Source organism: Podarcis cretensis (genome assembly GCF_951804945.1).
Source record: "Podarcis cretensis genome assembly, chromosome: 3".
Taxonomy (NCBI): domain Eukaryota; kingdom Metazoa; phylum Chordata; class Lepidosauria; order Squamata; family Lacertidae; genus Podarcis; species Podarcis cretensis.
Window position 1 is genome coordinate 8712395 of NC_137172.1, and position 22199 is coordinate 8734593.

At 44.9% G+C, this 22199-nt stretch overlaps 1 protein-coding gene across 2 annotated transcripts in view; it reads left to right on the plus strand.

Annotated features, from left to right (window-relative positions):
• Positions 1-12106: 12106 nt before the first annotated feature.
• Positions 12107-22199, plus strand: part of USP34 (ubiquitin specific peptidase 34) — a 103755-nt gene continuing 93662 nt past the window's right edge. Inside the window, exon 1 of one of the 2 annotated variants that reach the window (XM_079968365.1) lies at positions 12107-12319. In XM_079968365.1, the coding sequence (XP_079824491.1) occupies positions 12277-12319 (43 nt within the window). In that variant the 5' untranslated portion in view covers positions 12107-12276. The remainder of the gene's footprint in view (positions 12320-22199) is intronic. The other variant, XM_079968366.1, reaches the window with a different exon arrangement.

A 22199-nucleotide genomic window follows, 5' to 3' on the forward strand; every position in this document is an offset into this window, starting at 1 on the left:
TTTTCCTTTCCTTGGCTTTATTCTTTTATTGGATTAAACGCTCTGATCACCTTAAAATTCAAGTAGAATTTAGAGTAGCAGAAGAATCCCGTTACGGACCCTGCAAGACCTGGCAGGGACTCCCATAATGGCCATGGGACCTTCCTCTGCAGGAAAGTGGCTCTGCAAATTGGTTCTTTAAACGTAGGTTTTCAACACATCTCCCGAAATGGCCTGCCCAGCATTGTCTTTTTTCCCCTTTAACCCGAGTTTTTGTGGCTCTTCTCAAGCAGTGTATAATATGACCAAAAACAAAAAAATTAACATTTGGCAGTATCAATGTTACTTTTGCTTAACATTTCTCCAGAATTTCTCTTCTGTATATCAAATGCCAACTTTGTCTTGGTTTTCCTGGGACGGGTGGCTTCCATGTTGCCTACAGTCCTGAGACTGTCTCACTACTTTTTTTAAAATGCAACATTCATGTGCCGTTGTTAAAGAAAATGAGGGTAGATGATTAGTGTTAATCTTTTTATATAAAATTTGAATATCAAAATAAAGTTGTATTGTGCCTTTATTATCCATTCAGAATTTTTAGTTGGAAATTCTTCATTTTAGTACCTATCAAAGCAAAATAACACTTAAATCAAATTCAAGTGCTTTTAATGCTTGGTATAAAATACCAAAACTAGATTGAGGTTCCAAAGTGCTAAGTCGACTTCCGTTTCCAACAAAAACTTTTTGCGCAGCATACTACTTGAAATCAGTCTGCGTCATATGCCTAAGATGGCAGGCGTGGACACATTGGAGGACAAAATAAATTAATACGAGAAGCAAATAATGAATGCCATAGGAAGTGTGAGTAGTGGAGAATCTGCATAAACACTGGGCATTGTATACATTATGGCAAATATATAGTAGCAGCACATTTTTGTGACCCAAAAATGTCACAAAAGGAGGGGGGCCACGGCACAGGGTGTTTGCAGACTTTTCCAATGGTATTTCAAATATATGCATTTTCACTTAAACGTGTGGTTCGCCTGTACTTCACTCAGTCTTAGAAGGCTGACACCAGCAGTTCAGGGTCTCACCACAAGGGGCAGTGACAGATTCCAGCAGTTCCTGACAGAAGTCCACCTTGACGACCTTTCCAGGCTGGTTAGTGATATGAACCAATTCCTGCCCCCCAACCCAGAAAAAGAAAACAATTTAAAAGGCTATAGATAGTTTAATAAGTCAAAGGCCTGGTTATAGAGGAATATCAGGCACCTAAATATATGTAGCAAAGGCACCAGGTGAGCCTCCCTGGGGAGAGCATTCCACAAACAGAGCCACTACAGAAAAGGCCCATTCTCATGCTACCGCCCTACAGATCTCATGGAAGACACGCACAAAGAAGAGCCTCAGATGATGATCACAGAGTTCAGGGTGGTTCATGGAGAGGTGGTCCTTGAGGCATTGCAGTCCTGAACCATTTACGGCTTCAGAGGTCAAAACTAGCACACTGTGCTGGTCCCATGGGTTACCCGAGAGGCGAGGTCCAAGTCCGGTCCGGGGTCAAAGGTGCAATGTGGAGGCAGTCCGTAGAAGCTGAAGCTGGGTGCAGGGCAGGGAGTCGGGTGAAGTCGGGAACAGGCTTGCAAGTAGGGAGCCAGGGCAGGGCAGGAGCTCAGGCAGGATAGCAGGACAGGGTTCAGGCAGGAACTAGCAACCAACAATGCTGCTCCCGCAACTTGGGACTGGGGCTGGCCGGCTTTTATCTGCCCCGAGGCATAGGGCGGCCCCGATCCTTTGGGGACTCGCCTCTCCTGGCGTGGAGGTGAGCACTCCTCCTGCGGGAACCTAGTTCCCTCCGCCTCTCTGCCCTGAGCCTCTGCAGCTCAGGAGAAGCTGGAGGGTTACCGGACCCAGAGGCAACCTCAGCTTCCCCTGACAGGGCTGAGAGTGGAGCACCTGCAGGCTGCACCTCTGCAGCCAGGGCAGACTCAGCTGATTCCTGCACCTGAGGATCCAGCACAGGTGAGGACCCTTCAGGCTCATGTCCCAGCCCCGGCTCAGCTGGTTCTGGAGGCGGGGAATCCTGTGCAGGCTGGGATCCCTCAGGTTCAGCATCTGAGTCCGAATCCCAAGCCATCACACACTTCGAATTGGGCCTGGAAACTTAATTGGCAGCCAATGTATTTGGGCCAGGATTGGTGTAATATGCCCAAGCCATCTTGCCCTGGTCAGCAACATGGCTGCTGAATACTATACCAGCTGAAGTTTCTGAACCATCTTCAAAGGCAGTTGGACATTTTAACACTAGTTATTCTAACCTAGAGGTTACCAGAGCATAGATGATGGATCAAGGTCCTTTCTAGGAGCATTCCAACTGCTGTCAAGACAAGTCAATTCTTACTAGAAGATGAGACAAAACAATGGGTACACCTAGAGAGGGACACAATTGAAAATACCTGCACCACAACATACCGACTCCTCCCAAACAAACTAAAGAAAATTCCCACAACACTTAACAGGTACACACAGACCATGCTCAAAGCATGGAAAACACAAATAGGCAAACTATCCCCAACCCCATCCCCACTAATCCCCCTGGCGTACCACCCATTATTCCACCATGCAGCACAAAACCTCCAGATAAAAGCCTGGCGAACCAAAGGCTTATATCGCCTAATAGACTTTTATAAAAATAACAAACCCTTGTCAACACAAGAAATACAAGACAAACTAGAAGACACCCAAATGCCCTGGTTAACACAACACCAACTACATGCCCTCTTAAACAACCCAACAGTAAAATCAGCAGCAACTAGGCCCCTGACAACCTTTGAAAACCTCCTCCTAACAACAAAGGGAAATGGTAAAGGGACGGTATCCGCAATATACAAAATACTACTCCAAAATCCCGCAAATCCCCTAGACGCAATCAAAAAACAATGGGAGAATGACATAGGCTATGAGATTAACCCCACTCAATGGACCAGAATGTGGTCTAAACCCCCCTTTAAATCCATATCAACGAAAAGAAAAGAACTCACACTGAAACTCACCTACAGGTGGTACCTAACACCAAGGAAACTAGCGCTAATACACCCAGGAACCTCACCAAAATGCTGGAGAGGGTGCACCTCCACAGGCACATACCTCCACATGTGGTGGGAGTGTCCCAAAATCCAACTATTCTGGACAACAGCCATGCAAGAAATATGTAAAATAACAAAGCAAGTATTAGACTTCACCCCAGAATTGGCCCTACTAAACATCTTCCAAGACAACAATGCCCATTTACTCCACAAAGAACTCATAACCCACCTACTTTCAGCAGCCAGAAACACCATAACCAGACACTGGAGAGACCTGTCAGGAGTAAGCATGGACCAATGGTACCAAATAGTATGGGAAACAGCCCTACTAGAAAAATTAACTAACAAACTGAAACTGACACGGGGACAAACAGAAGAAGACACCTTCACCCCGGTATGGCTCCCCTTTATCACATACACAGCCCAACAGGACAATGACAATAATCCACCAACAGCATACAAATCAATATGGCTAACTTGATCCAAAACACCCACCCACCTCACTCACACACGAAAACAAAGATCACCACAGCCAATCACAAACAAACAATCACATCCTAGGCCAACCCCAACCTCTCTCACCTCCAAAGGAACACAAGCGAACAACACAAGCACGCTGACACCAAACTACATACATTAAGCATAATAGAAACACCGCTACCCCACCCCACCCCATCCATCTCCCCTCCTTCCACCCTCCTTTCTTCTTTTTTTTTTCTTTTCTTTTTTCTTCTCCCCCTAATGCCTCAACAAATGAAATGGATTTGTAAAAATGTTACACGGGGAAAAAAAATAAATACGAGGCATTACACTTACACTGTAAAACAAGAAAACCCTTAATAAAATATATTAAAAAAAAAAAAGACAAGTCAATTCTGTGCAATCCTGCTCTGCTTCCAGAGTTAAATGGGAAGAGTGGTGGTTGCTGCTCCCCAAGACAACCAGAATCTGCGTACAAGGATTCAGTGCTTTTTTGGTGCAAATTAGGTGCTAGTTTTCCATACCAGCGACTACGGTCACAAAAAGACCTATGTTATAGCAAAAAGATGGTAATATTAGGCGCATTAGTCATGCTCTGAGTAAATCTGTAGACTGAAGTCTTGATCTCAGCGAGTCTTACTGAGTGTGAGTTACCATATTTTTCGCTCTACAGGACGCACTTTTTCCCCTCCAAAAATTAATGTGTGTGTGTCCTATAGAGCAAATGCAGTGTGTGGGAAATGTGTGTGTGTCCTTTAGAGCAAATGCAGGCTGCACGGCTAAACCCAAAGCCAGAACAGGGAGACGGAGCGCTGCGCAGATCTCTGTCTCGCAGTTCTAGCTTGGGGTTAGCTGCGCAAAGCCTCCGCAGAGCCTTCACCCCGCTGCTCTGCGGAGGCTTCAAAGGCTGCGCTCCGGGGGCTTCAGGCAACTATCTGCAAGCCTTCCAAGCGCAGCAGGAGTTCCCACTAGACCATTAGGTCCAGTCGTGACCAACTCGGGTTGCGGCACTCATCTCGCTTTATTGGCCGAGGGAGCCGGCGTACAGCTTCCGGGTCATGTGGCCAGCATGACTAAGCCGCTTCTGGCGAACTAGAGCAGCGCACGGAAACACCGTTTATCTTCCCACTGGAGTGGTACCTATTTATCTACTTGCACTTGGACGTGCTTTCGAACCGCTAGGTGGGCTGGAGCTGGGACCGAGCAACGGGAGCTCACCCCGTTGCGGGGATTCGAACTGCCAACCTTCTGATCGGCAAGTCCTAGGCTCTGTGGTTTAAACCACAGCGCCACCCGCGTCCCGTTACATAGCCTCTCAATTTCTCCAAACCATTTCATACTGTTGGATGTGATGTCAATAAGTGCTTAGCAACTTGGGCAGGCTATGCTGGCCATGACCCTGCAGTTAGATTCCTCTTCTTCCTGGGGGGTGGGGTGTTTAGGACTCTGAACCTGAAAAGGGAGAATATGAGGAGCCAGCCCCCAAAAGTCCTTTCACCAGGTGTGCCTGTAGGGCCTGGACCCCTGTTGCTGCCATCATCTGACTCAGAAGCTCGCCAGCTCTGCTGCAACAGGAGACTAAAAGAGCAGGTTGGGCCCCTTTAAAGAAAGAAGCAATTCCCAGTACAGGTAGGGCTAAAAATAACTGGAAAGCAGCTGCTTCCACTATAGAAGATAGTCTCAGTTTGGTTCTTGCTGAAGCAACATAAGAGTTTTATGTTTCTATAGCGGAGCAGAACAAGCCTGTTACATGTGAATTAGGTCCTAGGATAACCTGAACACTGTGATTAATGCTTGGTAATCTCATGACCCCCTTCATGGATCACTGCCTTGCCGTGGCGAAGGGGCTTGAAGAACTCAGAGAAGCTATGAACTATGCCGAGCAGGGCACCCAAGATGAACAGGTCATAGTGGAGAGTTTTGACCAAACGTGATCCACCTGGAGGAGGAACCGGCAAGCCACTCCAGTATCCCTGCCAAGAAAACTCCATGGACAAAGACAACAGGCATATAAAAGTTATGACGCTGGAAGATGAGCCCCTCAGGTCGGAAGGCGTCCAACATGCTACTGGGGAAGAGCGGAGGGCAAGTACAAGTAGATCCAGAGCTGATGAAGCGGCTGGGCCAAAGCCGAAAGGACGCTCAGTTGCGGATATGCCTGGAAGCGAAAGGAAAGTCCAATGCTGTAAAGAAAAATATTGCATAGGAACCTGGAATGTAAGAACCATGAACATGGGTAAGTTGGAGGTGGTCAAAAATGAGATGGCAAGAATAAATATTGACATCCTGGGCATCAGTGAACTAAAATGGACGGGAATGGGTGAATTCAGTTCGGATGACCATCATATCTACTACTGTGGGCAAGAAACCCGTAAAAGAAATGGAGTGGCCCTCATAGTCAACAAAAGAGTGGCAAAAGCTGTACTGGGATGCAATCTCAAAAATGATAGAATGATCTCGATACGAATCCAAGGCAGACCTTTTAACATCACAGTAATCCAAGTTTATGCACCAACTACTGGTGCTGAAGAAACTGAAATTGACCAATTTTATGAAGACTTACAACACCTTATAGAAGTGACACCAAAGAAGGATGTTCTTCTCATTATAGGGGATTGGAATGCTAAAGTAGGGAGTCAAGAGATAAAAGGAACAACTGGCAAGTTTGGCCTTGGAGATCAAAACGAAGCAGGGCAAAGGCTAATAGAGTTCTGTCAAGAGAACAAGCTGGTCATCACAAACACGCTTTTCCAACAACACAAGAGACGACTCTACACATGGACATCACCAGATGGGCAGCATCGAAATCAGATTGATTATATTCTCTGCAGCCAAAGATGGAGAAGCTCTATACAGTCAGCAAAAACAAGACCTGGAGCTGACTGTGGCTCAGATCATCAGCTTCTTATAGCAAAATTCAAGCTTAAACTGAAGAAAGTAGGAAAAACCACTGGGCCGGTAAGATACAATCTAAGTCAAATCCCTTATGAATACACAGTGGAAGTGAGGAACAGGTTTAAGGATTTAGATTTGGTGGACAGAGTGCCTGAAGAACTTTGGATGGAGGCTCGTAACATTATACAGGAGGCAGCAACGAAAACCATCCCAATGAAAAGGAAATGCAAGAAAGCAAAGTGGCTGTCAGATGAGGCCTTACAAATAGCGGGGGAGAGAAGGCAAGCAAAATGCAAGGGAGATCGTGAAACATACAGGAAATTGAATGCAGATTTCCAAAGAATAGCAAGGAGAGACAAGAAGACCTTCTTAAACAAGCAATGCAAAGAAATAGAGGAAAGCAATAGAATGGGAAGAACCAGAGATCTGTTCAAGAAAATTGGAGATATGAAAGGAACATTTCGTACAAAGATTTCCATAATAAAGGACAAAAGTGGAAAGGACCTAACAGAAGCAGAAGACATCAAGAAGAGGTGGCAAGAATACACAGAGGAATTATACCAGAAAGAAACGGATGTCTCATATACCCCAGGTAGTGTGGTTGCTGACCTTGAGCCAGACATCCTGGAGAGTGAAGTCAAATGGGCCTTAGAAAGCACTGCAAATAACAAGGCCAGTGGAAGTGATGGTATTCCAGCTGAACTATTTAAAATTTTAAAAGATGATGCTGTTAAGGTGCTACACTCAATATGCCAGCAAGTTTGGAAAACTCGGCAGTGGCCAGAAGATTGGAGAAGATCAGTCTACATCCAAATCCCAAAGAAGGGCAGTGCCAAAGAATGCTCCAACTATCGCACAATTGCACTAATTTCTCACGCTAGCAAGGTTATGCTTAAAATTCTACAAGGAAGGCTCAAGCAGTATGTGGACCGAGAACTCCCAGAAGTACAAGCTGTATTTAGAAGAGGCAGAGGAACCAGAGACCAAATTGCAAACATGCGCTGGATTATGGAGAAAGCTAGAGAGTTCCAGAAAGACATTTACTTCTGCTTCATTGACTATGCAAAAGCCTTTGACTGTGTCGACCATGGCAAATTATGGCAAGTTCTTAAAGAAATGGGAGTGCCTGATCACCTCATCTGTCTCCTGAGAAATCTCTATGTGGGACAAGAAGCTACAGTTAGAACTGGATATGGAACAACTGACTGGTTCAAAATTGGGAAAGGAGTACGACAAGGCTGCATTTTGTCTCCCTGCTTATTTAACTTATATGCAGAATTCATCATGCGAAAGGCTGGGCTGGATGAATCCCTAGCCGGAATTAAGATTGCCGGAAGAAATATCAACAACCTCAGATATGCAGATGACACAACCTTGATGGCAGAAAGTGAGGAGGAATTAAAGAACCTTTTATTGAGGGTGAAAGAGGAGAGTGCAAAATATGGTCTGAAGCTCAACATCAAAAAAACGAAGATCATGGCTACTGGTCCCATCACCTCCTGGCAAATAGAAGGGGAAGAAATGGAGGCAGTGAGAGATTTTACTTTCTTGGGCTCCATGATCACTGCAGATGGTGACAGCAGCCACGAAATTAAAAGACGCCTGCTTCTTGGGAGAAGGGCAATGACAGGCCTAGACAGCATCTTGAGAAGTAGAGACATCACCTTGCCAACAAAGGTCCGTATAGTTAAAGCTATGGTTTTCCCAGTAGTGATGTATGGAAGTGAGAGCTGGACCATAAAGAAGGCTGATCGCCGAAGAATGGATGCTTTTGAATTATGGTGCTGGAGGAGACTCTTGAGAGTCCCATGGACTGCAAGAAGATCAAACCTCTCCATTCTGAAGGAAATCAGCCCTGAGTGCTCACTGGAAGAACAGATTGTGAAGCTGAGGCTCCAGTACTTTGGCCACCTCATGAGAAGAGAAGACTCCCTGGAGAAGACCCTGATGTTGGGAAAGATGGAGGGCACAAGGAGAAGGGGGCGACAGAGGACGAGATGGTTGGATAGTGTTTTCGAGGTTACCAGCATGAGTCTGACCAAGCTGCGGGGGGCAGTGGAGGACAGGAGTGCCTGGCGTTCTCTGGTCCATGGGGTCACGAAGAGTCGGACACGACTAAACGACTAAACAACAACAATCTCATGACTGGATTACAGTGGTACTTTGGTTCTCAAACTTAATCCGTTCCGGAAGTCCGTTCCAAAACCAAAGCATTCCAAAACTGAGGCGCGCTTTCCCATAGAAAGTAATGCAAAATGGATTAATCTGTTACATACTTTTAAAAACAACCCCTAAAGCAGCGATTTAACATGAATTTTACTATGTAACGCAGGGGTCTCCAAGCTTTCCTTGTCTTGGGCTGGTGTCTCGAATGACAATCGCACAGAGGGCGGTGAAGCGCGCGCACACATGCTATTTCCAGCGCACTTTGGGGTCGGAGGAGCACCGGAAACAGCTTATGCACATGCGCATGGACCTCCTCCGACCAGGATGTGCACAGGAAATAGTGTTTGTGCACGCATTGCACATCTGGGGCGGAGGAGGCCCGTGCGCATGCACACAAGCTATTTCCGGTTTTCCTCCGACCCAGAAGTGGGTCACCATGCAACGCCGCAACAGTAAGAGCGGGTGGTGGTGGTCGCCATGGCCCAGATAAACGAGGCCCTTGGGCCTTATCTGGCCTCCGGGCCGTAGGTTGGTGACCCCTGATCTAACGAGACCATTGATTCATAAAATGAAAGCAAAAAAAAAAGTACTACAGTCACACAATCAATCAGTAGCTGAACTGGGTTCCACACAGTCACAAAAACAAAACCAAAATGAGCTGCAAAAACGAAAATGCAAAACAAATAGCAAAAACAGACCTCAGTGTAACATGAAAACAGAAGTGTGGCACTCAAACTGGAAGCATAACACTCAAAGAGGAGCACGTTCGGCTTCCGAAAAAAGTTCACAAACCAGAACACTCACTTCCGGCTTTGCAGTGTTTGGGTTCCAAGTTGTTTGAGTACCAAGGCATTCGAGAACCAAGATACCACTGTACTGTAATGCACTTTATGTGGGGCTTCCCTTAAGGGTAGTTTGGAGCTGCAGTTTGGTGCTAAATGCTGTGAATGAGGTGTTAAATGGGACACCTAGAGGCGCACATATGAACACCTGTGCAGAGAGAACTACATTGGCTGCTTATTAGCCACCAAGCAATGCTCCAGGTCTTGTTAGTAACATTCAATGGCCTGAACAACTTTGGGGCCTAATTACCTGAAAGGCTGCGGGCTCCTATATGCTGTGGGAAATCGCTCAGATCATCTGCAAAGCTCCTATTAGTGGCACTGCATATTATAGAAAATTGTGTCATAAAAGGCCAATTTCTTTCATTGGCCCTGTTCTCTGCAACACTCTGACCTCTGCCACTGGTTACCAGCTTCAAATGTATTTTGAGGACATACCTTTTTTCTTAGGCTTTTCCTAATTTTTAAAGCTGGGCCTTGTCTTTTTGTTTGTTAGAATGCTTTGTTTTAGTTTGGGGGCAGGGGGGAGAGAGCAGAATAATAAAAAAATGCCTTATTGCATCTCTGCCATTTTTAATTAACTTGTATTGATGGTTTATTGGGCATTCAATACCCATTTAAAATGTGGGTGGGGGGATTACTGGATTGTTCTTGTTTTTGATTATGCATTCTGTGTTTTTATATCATGATTTTAACATGTAAACCTTCCTGTGACTATAGGACGGTATACATATTTAATAAATTATAATAAATAGTTTTAGTGAGGTGTTTTTGGTAATATATATATATATTAATTGTTGTACCCTGCTTAGAGATATTTGAAAATATTAAAGTGGCATAGAAATAGTTTAAAACAACAAACGGTGCCCATGCCGCGATCCTTCACAATTCACCACCATGTCCTGAACCTGTACTGAACCTTACAGGGTTGCTGCAAGGATTAAGACGAAGCAATGCATTTGGGATTAAAACGAAATCCCTGCAGCTCAGCTGAAATACTTTTGTATTTTGCGGAGAGGGGAAGTGATGGCAAGTCAGAAACTGATGAATGGGAAAGAGATAAGCACCCCTCAGCCCATTTGCAACACGAATCTTCCAGTTTTGATGGTGAAGTTTAGCCCTGAATGCCAAGGGATAAATTTACCTCACAGGGTTATTCTGAGGATAAAATGGGGAGCATGCAGGGAAGGGGCATAGAAAAGAAAAGAAGACACCTCAAGTTCTTTTGGAAGAAACGTGGGTTATATATGTAATAAACACCAGGGAAACTTTACTGATCTTTTGCAGGACTACAACTCCCATTATCTCTGACCATGGGGGGGGATGTTATTGGGTTGCTGTTTTTATTTTGATTATGCATTTTGTGGTTTTATATTTTGATTTTGTTCTGTGAACGTCCCTGAGAACTCTGGGTATAGGGTGGGGCGGGAGTTTTAACTGCATCCAGTCAAGGGCTCCTCCAATGCTTACTCGGAAGTAAGCATGCCAAGGATGACTTTGACGAGTAAGCTCCCTGCTGCTGAGCTAAACGGGGCTTTTGACAGGACTGGCCAAAGCCATGGAGCTAAAGGTGGCCTTGTTTATTTAAGAGTGAGGTGAAAGGGGGAATTCTGGCGTCTTAGCCTTATAGCAAAGAAGTCTTAACTTGTGGTATGACACTATATGTATGTGTATTATATATATATATATATATATATATATATATATGTGTGTGTGTGTGTGTGTGTGTGTGTGTGTTTTGTATATATGTGTATTTTATACCCTCACAATATATATTGTTTTATTTGTACGCGTGTTTCCCCATTCCCTGTATCATTTTTATTTCTCGAGTTTATATTTCTTTCCAGAGCAGGGCTTTGACACCCAATAATAATCGTCGTCCTCTTCTTCCTCCCGCCCCGGCCTCTCCGCCTCTGAGAGCGCGGGAGCCCGTTTTCGCGAGGAGCGCGCGCAGGCGCACCGACTCCCTCCGAGGGAGGAACGGGAGGGGTGGACGACGGCGACGTCAGGACGCTTTTTCCGCCTTGCGCGAGGCGCGCCTCGCCGCCATTTTAACCTGCCCAACTCCCCCATCCCCCCCCCCAGTTCCGTGCCTTAACCGCGCGCGCGCGCTGTTCGCCCCGCCCAGAGGGAGAGGGAGGGAACTCGAAACTCCGCCTCCTCCTCCTTCGCCGGCGACGCCGCCGCCGCCGCCACCCCCTCACACTTCGTCTCCCGCCGCCCTGGCCCGGAAACGCCCGAGCCGGGGCCGAACGTGCGTGCGTGTGCGCGCGTGCGCGTAGGTTTCCCTCCTCTTCTTTCCCCCCCTCCCTTCACTCCCTCCCTCCCTCAGCCCTCCTCCTTCCCCCTCAGCAAAATGGCGGCGCGTGGAGGCCTTGGGAGCCAGTGAGTGACTCGCCGTCCCTCCTCCACCTCCTCTTCTTCTTCCTCCACCTCCTCCTCCTCCTTTCCCCCCACCCCTTCCCTCACGCTCCTCTCCGTCGCCGCCAGGCTCATTTGCATCGGGCAGTCGCCGCCCCCCCCCGCCCTCCTTCCACCTCGTAGTTGTTGTGTTTCTCCCCCCCCCCCATTCTCACCCACTTTACACACACACATATCCTCCTCCTCCTTCACGGTTGTTCCTCCTCCTCCTCTCCCCACCCCCTTCTTTCCCCCCCTTCCCTCTCTCTCTCTCTCTCTTTCTGTCACAGCCGCCCCTCCCCCTCTCTTCTCAATCCACACCTCCCCCACCCCAACACCGCCAGCCCATCAATCAATCAGCGGCGACCGGGAGCGGATCGATCAATGGTCGGGAGGAGGAGGCGGCGGCGGCTGCTGCTGGTTAATGAACAATGTGTGAGAGCTGCGCCGAGCTGCTGGAGGTGTTAAACGAGAGTAAGTCGGAGAGGCCTCCGAGCTTCGGAGGAGGAGGAGGAGGAAGGGGCGAAAAAGACGGTTTTCTATCTATCTATCTATCTATTTATTTATCCCCACCCCCACCCCTTCTCATCCTCCGACGATTTCCCCCCATTTTCTTTTCTTTTGCACGAGCCTCCCCTGTATGGAGGGCGGGGGGGAGATACCGGGCACCGCGTCGCCCTCCCATTTCACCACCACCACCTTTAGATATATATAAAATCCACTTGGCCTCGTTTTGGAGGAGAGGCAGGCTTGGCCATGTTGTGCAGAGTGGGAACAGGAAGGCCGGTTCCTGGGCCCGCCGCAGAGCTGCCAATCCCGGGGACTCGGGCCGGTGGGGGGGACGGAGGAAGATGGGGAACGGTTTTATCTTCCCTACCCTTCCCACCCCACAATGCCACACCTCGAGACGAGGGCGAAGGGACACGGATGCGGAGCTTTTATTGGTAGCGAGGGGATTTCCTCCACCCCCGCCCCCACCGCGCCCCAGTTGGAGGGTGCAAGGGGGGCGGCAGCAACTTAAAAGCCCCTCTTGGAGCTCATCCCGTGGCATTTCTGCCGGCATCCTCTCGCCCTGCAGCCGAGAGGCCTAGTTCTCCTGCTTGCCTGCGGTCGGGATGAGGCTGCAGGCGAGCCCGGCTTGTGCTGCGAGTTGGCTGCGCGGATGTGCTCTGAGCGCAGGAGGAGGGAGGAGTAAAGCTCTAGTTGCAATATACTCCGCTCTCCTCCCGCCGCCTCGCCCGCTGTACTGAGGTCCTAAGCGGGGACGAGCGACAAAGGGGTCTTGAACCGGGAGTAACCCCTTGGGGTGTTTTGTTTTTGGTCTGTCAAGGGTTGGGGTGACTATGGAGGAGGAGGTGTAGTGGTGTGCCTTTTTATTTTGGATCCATATAGTGAGTTTTGCACTGTTGCTTCTGGTTCTGTCATATTCTGGTTCACTACTATTAACATTTAACGTAATGCCTTTTTGTATCTGTTGTAAATTTTTACTACACTCTTCCTCCAGTAAACTACTGCAATAGTTTATTGTGTTCAAAGTTCTTTCTTTCTTCCTTTCAAAAACCTAACTCCTCCCATCTTCTGCATATCTGCACTATTTTTTTTTTATGTTGCAGCTCTCAAACTCACCTGGACTCCTGTTTCCAGAATTTCTTGTTCCCTTGCTGGGATGTTAGTTGCAGACAAACATCCCTGTTTTGTATACTTAGTAAAGGATTTGAATAGTCATCTTTGAAGTAGAATGTGTCTGATATGCATTCTTTTAAATGTATAGTGTATAGTGTATATGCAGCCCCCCCCCTTGTGCATGCATGCATACTCACTTTCTTGCCCACTTTAGTGCATCTGGTGCATGCCTAGTTGTAACTGACAATTCTGAGAACCGAATTTACTAACTTATGCTATGAAAGGGACCCAGATTACAATCATGATGTCCATTTGTTTCATTTGCAGTATCTCAAGAATCCCCCAAAATCACACAAGTAATGGAATAGAGAGAGAATGGCAGATGCTGACTCCCTAATATGCAGCCTCCAAACACATACAACCTACAAACACATGCAACCTACAAAATGTGGTGGAGCAAATTAAAAATAGTTGCATCACTTGTGAGAAGATATTACCCATTGAGTGTTGTGCATTGCAGATTGTGGGGTGGAGGCTCCCCTTTTTATGGTTTTATTCAAGAAACTCTTCATTATTTACTTATTTTAGTATTACAGCTATTACAACTGGAAATTCCAAGTCTACATTCACTTCAAAAGGGAAGAAAGCAGCCAGTGAAAACTGGTAATGAATGAGGTCATGTTTAAAACTTGTGAGTCAGGGATTGCCAACAGTTCTCTGCCCTGCCTGCTGAGCATTTGGAATTGCTTTTCATTCTGTTAAAACTACTGGAGCTGAGCCTTGAGAGAGATTCGGGAACTGAATTAAACTTCCACTATGTCACTGAACATTGTTAAAGAGTATTTGTGTATACTAAGCAGAAAACACAAACATATATTTTGATACATGCCGTTTTGAAAGAGAGAGTGAGAGATTTAAAATGAACTGTTTTAGATACCAAGTTGCAATAATTGGGACAAGGAGGAAATAATACAACGTTCAAGAGAACGTTAAAATAATAACATCATTGGACAAAGGTGAAGGAATCACATAAAAAGGATTTGCATAGCAAGGGGACTAGTTTTCCTCTTATCCACAACACTCTATTCTAAAATTTGCTCCTTCCTGCTGGCTGGGAAATAGTCTCTAGCCCAAGTAAGAGAATGAGAGGCACTTGCCATAGCAGAGAATATAGAAAGGCCAGAAACAGGATGGGGTAGTTATCTCCTTCTTGCTATGAAAGTTTCCCCCGAGAAACATGCATTTTCTGCCATAGCTTTCCTTTCCTTTTCTTGTGCTTTGTGTGCAACTAGTTATAGAGACCACATAATGCAATAGAAAACAATTATACTTTTTGATGCATCTAATTTGCCTCAAAAATACTATTCCACTGCAATAATGAGGCAAAAGGTGTCAGCTGCTGTGATATAAGTTATCTGAGTATAGTGTACCATCTATACTGTTGACAATATTGGGTTAAAAGTTTCTGAACAGGAATATGTTGTTGTTGTTGTTTAGTCGTTTAGTCGTGCCCAACTCTTCGTGACCCCATGGACCAGAGCACGCCAGGCAGGAATATATAATACTAGAATATTGTGTTTGGGGAAATTGTGTGGGGATATTCTGGAACTGCAGTTCTTCTTCCTACAGTTATACTCCGTGGTGGACTGAGGCACTCTACAAAGAGGAAGTGTGAGACTCCCTTTGTCTAAACCAGGGATTGGGTACCTGTGGCGCTCCAGTTGTTCTTGGTCTGCAGCTTCCATAATCCTTCTCCATTTGGCCATGCTGTCTGTTGGCCCTGGTTCTACATCTGCACTGTAAGCAGTGCTGCTGCATGTTAATATAGTGCTATCAATGTGTGTGGTGGTCAATCTGGGCCCCTAGAACTGTGACTTCATTTCATGCCAGTGGCCAGGAGGGTGGAAAGGTGAGAAAAGTTATGGCAGAAAAGGGAAATTTTGGCTCTGGTGATTCCCACTGCTGCCATGTGGCACCTGATAGATTGCCCCTTGGAGAATGCTGCTCTTGACAGAAAAAAGGTTCCTCAACCTTGCTTTTACAGAGTGCCAAGCAAAAAGGACATTAAAATCTAAATCTAAAGACAATTGGGTTCCATCCTTGTTTTCCTTCTTCTGGATAAATCTTGCTGGAATTTAAAGTTTAGAGTGTGTTTATAAAACTGAAGTGGGGTGTGTGTGTCACCATGACCATTAGCAGCTACTTTGAGTAATGCTTAGAAATGATTAGTGGAATATAAAATAATGTAGTCTTTAGAACTTAATGCAGCATTGGCTTATCTTCAGAGATCACATGGACTATAGTCCTGCTGCTCCTTTGATGAAAGTTAAGCATGTGATAAGTGTTCGTTTTTTTTATATTATCCTAATCCCCTTTCCTCCAGTGGGTTCAGTATGAGTAATCTGCTAATACAGAACTCTGATCTAGAATTAAATTCTTGGTTAACTTGTGTTCCTAGGATAGTTGTTCCATGTTCCTTGTGAACCATGTGGGAATGCTCTTTTGAGATGCAACCATATCCAAATAGCTCTGAAAATTTGAGATCAGGACTATACTATGTGCATGTTTCACAGAGGAGGTATATGAACTGACTGCAACTCTTAATATTGGATGTTTATGCTTTGTCTCTGAAACAGATTTGTGCGTTGAATTACTGATGTAATAACATAGAGTGGAGATTTTAGAGCCACAGTTTCAAATTAGTAATGCCTACTGCATTTCACTTGAGCAGGCCCTGTTGTTGCCTTCGCTTCCTCCCCTGTTCTCTTCTTCCTTCCCACAGGGCAGACACTATCTGATGCCCCTATAGAGATAGTCTGCCTGGAGCTGGCGCTATGGGAGTCTTAGAAACTTACTGGAGTCCAAAGAATCCAATTCTTATGAGTCTTTCTATAGTAATATATAGGGCCTGTATATGTAGTACTCTTGGACAGAAGAACAGATTTCTGAGTTTAGAATAGGCTTGCTTTTAATTTATGAAAGGTGCCTATGTGTCAATTATGTATTAAGAATTTTTTTTGCAATGTATCCACATTGGGTTCTACCCAGGTAGTGGCTTTGCAGTAGCAGAAGTGTTGCCACCACTCCAAGGTGCATCTCTCTGTGCAGTACCACATCCTATTCCAGCGGGCTCCCTAATCCTGAGGGGCATGGGAATCTGCATTCTGTAGGAAGGATTAGCAAGAATCAGATGCCCTGTCTTGCATAAGCAGAATCATTTCTTTTCAAAGCCACTACTAGCATGCAATTATGACTGAATACTGTTAATAAATGATAATTAGGAATTGATGCTGAACAGCGTTCAAAATTCGTCAGGTGCATTTCACACCTGGCTATCAGCCACTTGCGACCAAGTAAAGATGCCTGGGTGCCAGGATTGGCATCTGATGTCTCCACTATCTGGAGATGCGTGCCTGGGAATCATTGGATCTGCTCTGCTTTTACACACTAATACCCCTACCTGTAGAATTCTATCCGTTATCTTTTATCTGCACATTCAGAATGAATTTCTAGAGTCATCAAGTCTCATTGAAAAATACAACTTTTAAGCCATGTGACCCCAAAATGGCAAATAGTCATTCATTTTGGCGACTCTAACTCTGGTTTATAGAGCCATTTGGCACCTAGCTTATATATTGATGAGTTTCTAATAATGATTCTGAAGTACAAATGCATGAATATGACTTAACCTAGTAAGTAATTATAGTAGTACCCAGTAGGACAAATTTGTGAAGAACCTATCATATGGTTTTCTGTGGTAAGGAAAGCTGCAATCCTATGCATAATTACTTGAGAGTAATTCCTATTAAGATTCCAAGCATATACGTCACCTGTGGTTGATCAAGCATGGAAGCCTTATTATGTTTAGGCTGGCTTGCAAATTACTGTAACTATTTACATGCAGCTGCCTTTGAAGACTCATTGGAAATGAAATTTCACCTGGTGCAGAATTCAATTCATTGGCTGAGGCCAGTTTTTCAGGACCGGGGTTTGAAATTAGCAGGGTGCTATGCTTATTTTGCACCTAAAGATTCTCCATTTGTAAGCACCTCAAAAAGTCTGGGTGCCATTTTTTGTGCCTGGCTGACACTCAAGGATTACTGAAATGTACCGTATTTTTCGTGCCGTAGGACGCTCCGTCCCATAGGACGCACCTAGTTTTTTTGGGGGGAAATAAAGGAATTTCCCCCCCCTTTATTTCCCACCCAAAAGCAGGTCGGGGAAACCGAACCAGGTCGGGGAACAGCGGGATGGCGGCGCTGCGCCTCCCTGCTGTCCCCCGAGCTTGTGGGGCTGGCCGATGTCTGTCCGGCGCATGGGGCGCTCTGCTTCAGGGTGCCCCACCTGCCGGGCTGCAGGCTGCTATCCGCAGCATGGGGAGCCCTGCGGATGTGTTCCCGAAGCTCCGGGCACTCTGCTTTCAGGGCGCCCGATGCTCCGGGAAGCAGGCTGCTATCTGCAGCCTAGACATCACTAGGCTGCGGATGTCTTCCTGAAGCCTGGAGAGCAAGAGGGGTCGGTGCGCACGACCCCTCTCACTCTCCAAGCTTCAGCGAAAGCCTGTATTCGCCCCATAGGACGCACCCAGATTTCCCCTTCATTTCTGGAGGGGGGAAAAGTACGTCCTATAGGGCGAAAAATATGGTATGTGCTTTGAAGCCTTGCAGTGTATGTTAAGGATAGACAATATGTTAAGGCGTTTAACAATAAAGAGTACAGTGGAACCTTGGGTAACGTTGCCTCCGGCTTACGTCACCCTCTGCTTGTGACTGGCGCCAACACGGAAGTACCGGAACGGGTTACTTCCAGTTTCGCGCATGTGCAGAAGCGCTAAATCACGCTGTGCACGCGCAAACACAATGCTTTTTTGCGCTGGTTTTGGGTTGTGGTGCTGCCTCTGGAACAGACCCCCACAGTAACTCGAGGTTCCACTGTAGAGTGTCACTTATGTGAATTGCATATTAGTTCATGCTTATCAAAATAATAAATAAAAAGTGTTGCCAAACCCACCAAATGATGACTAGACATTCTGTTTTGGCACTCACAACTCAGGTCCCAAGAGCCATTTGGCTCCTAGCTTTTCTATGCCAGTTTCTAACACTGTTCGGAACATATAACACCAATGCTATTTCAGCTGTACAGTGGTACCTCAGGTTAAGTACTTAATTCGTTCCAGAGGTCTGTTCTTATCCTGAAACTGTTCTTAACCTGAAGCACCACTTTAGCTAATGGGGCCTCCAGCTGCTGCCACGCGATTTCTGTTCTCATCCTGAAGCAAAGTTCTTAACCCGAGGTACTATTTCTGGGTTAGCGGAGTCTGTAACCTGAAGCGTATGTAACTTGAGGTACCACTGTACTGGCTTTTGATAAGTTTTCAGTCCCTATTGAAGATGCTGGTTATTACCTTTAACACCTTATATGACTTAGGACCAGGCGCCTCTCATATGAATTTGCCTAACCACTCAGACCATTGGGAAAGGCACTGTCTGGATTCAGCTGGTGGAGATGTTGTGAGACTGGCTTTTTTGTTCTAGCACCCAGATTATGGAGCTCCCTAGCATGGGAAATCTGCTTTGGCTCCTATACTGGCCATGTTTTGGCAACACCTGAATACCTATTTATTTCAGCAGGTTTATGGCCTAACTGACATTTGATCCATCTTCTGACCCCTGGATTTTTCCTCCTTCACTTCTTGGATTATTTTATCTGCTGCATTGTTTATTTTGTTTTTAAATTATTGCTGATTATCACTTTCATTGTAAGATGCTTTGAGCTCAGCTCAGAAGCTGGAAAAGTAGGATATAAATCTTAATATAATATTTTATGGGCTATTAACTTATTTTCAAAGCCACAGTTGAGATTTACATACTTCTTCACAGGCTTAGAAATTCATGGGATCTGTCCCAAAGAGTAGATTCACTAGATTCTTGTTTGGGACTGATAATTACTACCTCTCATTCTGTAATCATAATCACTACTACAGATTAAAGTCACTATCTTTCATTTCTCTCAGTACGTGTAAGCAAATACTTCACTTTTTTTTTATCTTGAAGTACAAAGTGGTGAGTTAGGATTGTGGGAGTTTTTTTGACCCTGGAAATAACTTGTAATGTAGCTTTTACCAGGCTAGTACCGTCCAGATGTTGTTGAACTAAATTGTTCCTGGCCATTGGCCATGTTGTTGGAGCTGCTGAGTGTTGTAGCCCAATCTGAAGAAGTGTGCATGCACACGAAAGCTCATACCAAGAACTAACTTAGTTGGTCTTTAAGGTGCTACTGGAAGGAATTTTTTTTGTTTTGTAGCCCAAAGTATCTGAAAGGTGCGAGGGACAGGTGGAAGGTGCTGTGCACTCCTGTGTACTCCAGAAGTAAGTTCCACTGAGTCTAGCAGGACTACCCTTAGGTAAGTTTTGCAGCCTTATTGTGGTATAAACCTTTGTGGAATACAATGGTAGCTCGGGTTACAAACGCTTCGGGTTACAAACTCTACTAACCTGGAAGTAGTACCTCGGGTTGAGAACTTTGCCCCATGATGAGAACGGAAATCGCGCGGCAGCAACAGGAGGCCCCATTAGCGAAACCGTGCCTCAAGTTAAGAGTGGTTTTGGGTTAAGAAGGGACCTCTGGAACAAATTAAGTTTGCAACCCAAGGTACCACTGTGGAGCCCACTTAGATTCATGAAGCATTAGGTGTAGTTGGCAGATGACGGTGTATGCATTTTTCTATCTTCACACACAGGTACACATGGGTATGAGAAGGAATGGTAAATTGTAGACCCAGCAAAGGGCAGCAGAGGCCTGTGTCACTTTTATGAACAACTCTCACGTATGCAAGATAACAACAGAATGATGCATTCATAACAGCAGTCACTGTGATGATACTGTTTTTCTCATTTTTCTATGCTAATTTTCCACCAGTAGTGCAAAAGAAATCCAGAGAGTCGTGATTAAATCTGAATTCAAGAGAACCAGATTTGCTGATGAATTTTAGTTCAGTGGTTTCATGCTGGAGCTTCCTTTTGTTGTATGATTACTTGAGTTCCAGTAATGACCCCGTTTGAACATAATATTTAACTGTGTTTTAGGATGCGGTGCTGAAGCTCATGGGGGACAGTGGCTTATAGCAGGCCTTCTCAGTGGTGGTGCCCTGGTTCTGGAATGCCTGCCCTAAGGAAGTTTGGCTTCCTTCCTTGGTTAGTTTTTGTCTCAGTCTGAAGACTCACTTTTTATGCAAGCATTTGGAAATAATTTATCGGGCCCAGAGCTGTCATTAGCTGCTGTTTGGAATGTCAGTATGTGTTCTTGATTTTAGTGCTTCCTTTATTTTAATGCTTTTTTATTTTGTGGTGATGGTATTGGGTGTATGCAAATGGTATTTGTTGTTTAGCTACTGTACGCACCTCTGGGATTGTAGTTGATGAAGGGCAGCCAAGAAATCTAATAAAAAGAAAGAAATCTTGTATTAGCAAGGAGGTTATCTGGGATGTGGCTAAATGTCACTTGTCTTTCATAATGCTATTTGTGGTGCTATAGGCATTGTGACTATTATGTATTGTTAATATCTTTGTTGGCTCAAAACTCAAGGTTTGTGGTTTTCTTGATTACATTCTGAGACCTTTGGCATTGATAATGGCTGAGAGGAGGAAAGAAACAGAAGTCTCTGCAAAGGAAGAATGGATACAAAAAACTTAGGGAATATGCAGAAATGGCGAAATAAGAAATCAAGATAATGTACTTTTTAAATAAAAGAATGGAAATAGTTTATTGAATATTTACAGATAAATTGTAAACAGATAAGAACATTGGCAGGATTATTGTAATAAGCTGCAGTTTCATAAGAGTAGATATTTAAAGTAGTTGAATACATGAGGAAATTAAGTTAATTTGAATATGCAGAAGATATTAAAAATAAATTTAAGGAATGCAGAAAGAGGGGGAAGGAAGTCAAGTTTTGAAAGGTTTAAATGGTTGTAAAATCAGTGAAATGTATAAACCTGAAAAGTTTAAATAATTAAAAAAAAAGAAAAAAGATAATGGCTGAGAGCAGTACTTGTGCTCATTTGCTTTCCAGGAGACAACAGTTACTCTTCTTCATTGACCACACAAGTGGCTAATTGCACCCTTATGGCTGATGCTATAATAACACTTCAATCTAGAAATGATGCTGGAGATTCAAAGTGACTTTTCAGTATTTTTACCTTGCAGAGTCTATTACCGGGTGCATGCTTCAGAGTTAATTAAGCTTTCACAGTGAATGTTTTTATCTCTGTGTTAAATGTGCTCTTCTTTAGGAACTCTGCTTAAATTTCAAATCTAGGCACAATAGTTGTTGAGCTGGGGGGGGGGAGTTTTTGAGCATTTTAAGGCAAAAACAAGATAGCCAACACGGGCTGCTGTATGTTCAGATTTTCCCAGACATTTTGCTGATTTCCACCCGGACACTTCTTCTGACAATGTTCCGGGTATGTCCAGAAAATCCAGACATGTGGGAACCCTAACTTAGCTGTTATCCTTTATGTTTGATCACAAGTTATTCTGCTTCTCTTCAAATGTTTACTAAAAATCCAAGTATCATCATCATCATCGTCTTCGTCTTCTTCTTCTTCTTCTTCTTCTTATTATTATTATTATTGTTATTTGCATTTTCAAAAACAGGAACAGAGAGAATATTTAACCCCCTCCCCATCCCTTCCCTCCTCCTGTCCCACTTACAACTTCATAACAAATAACA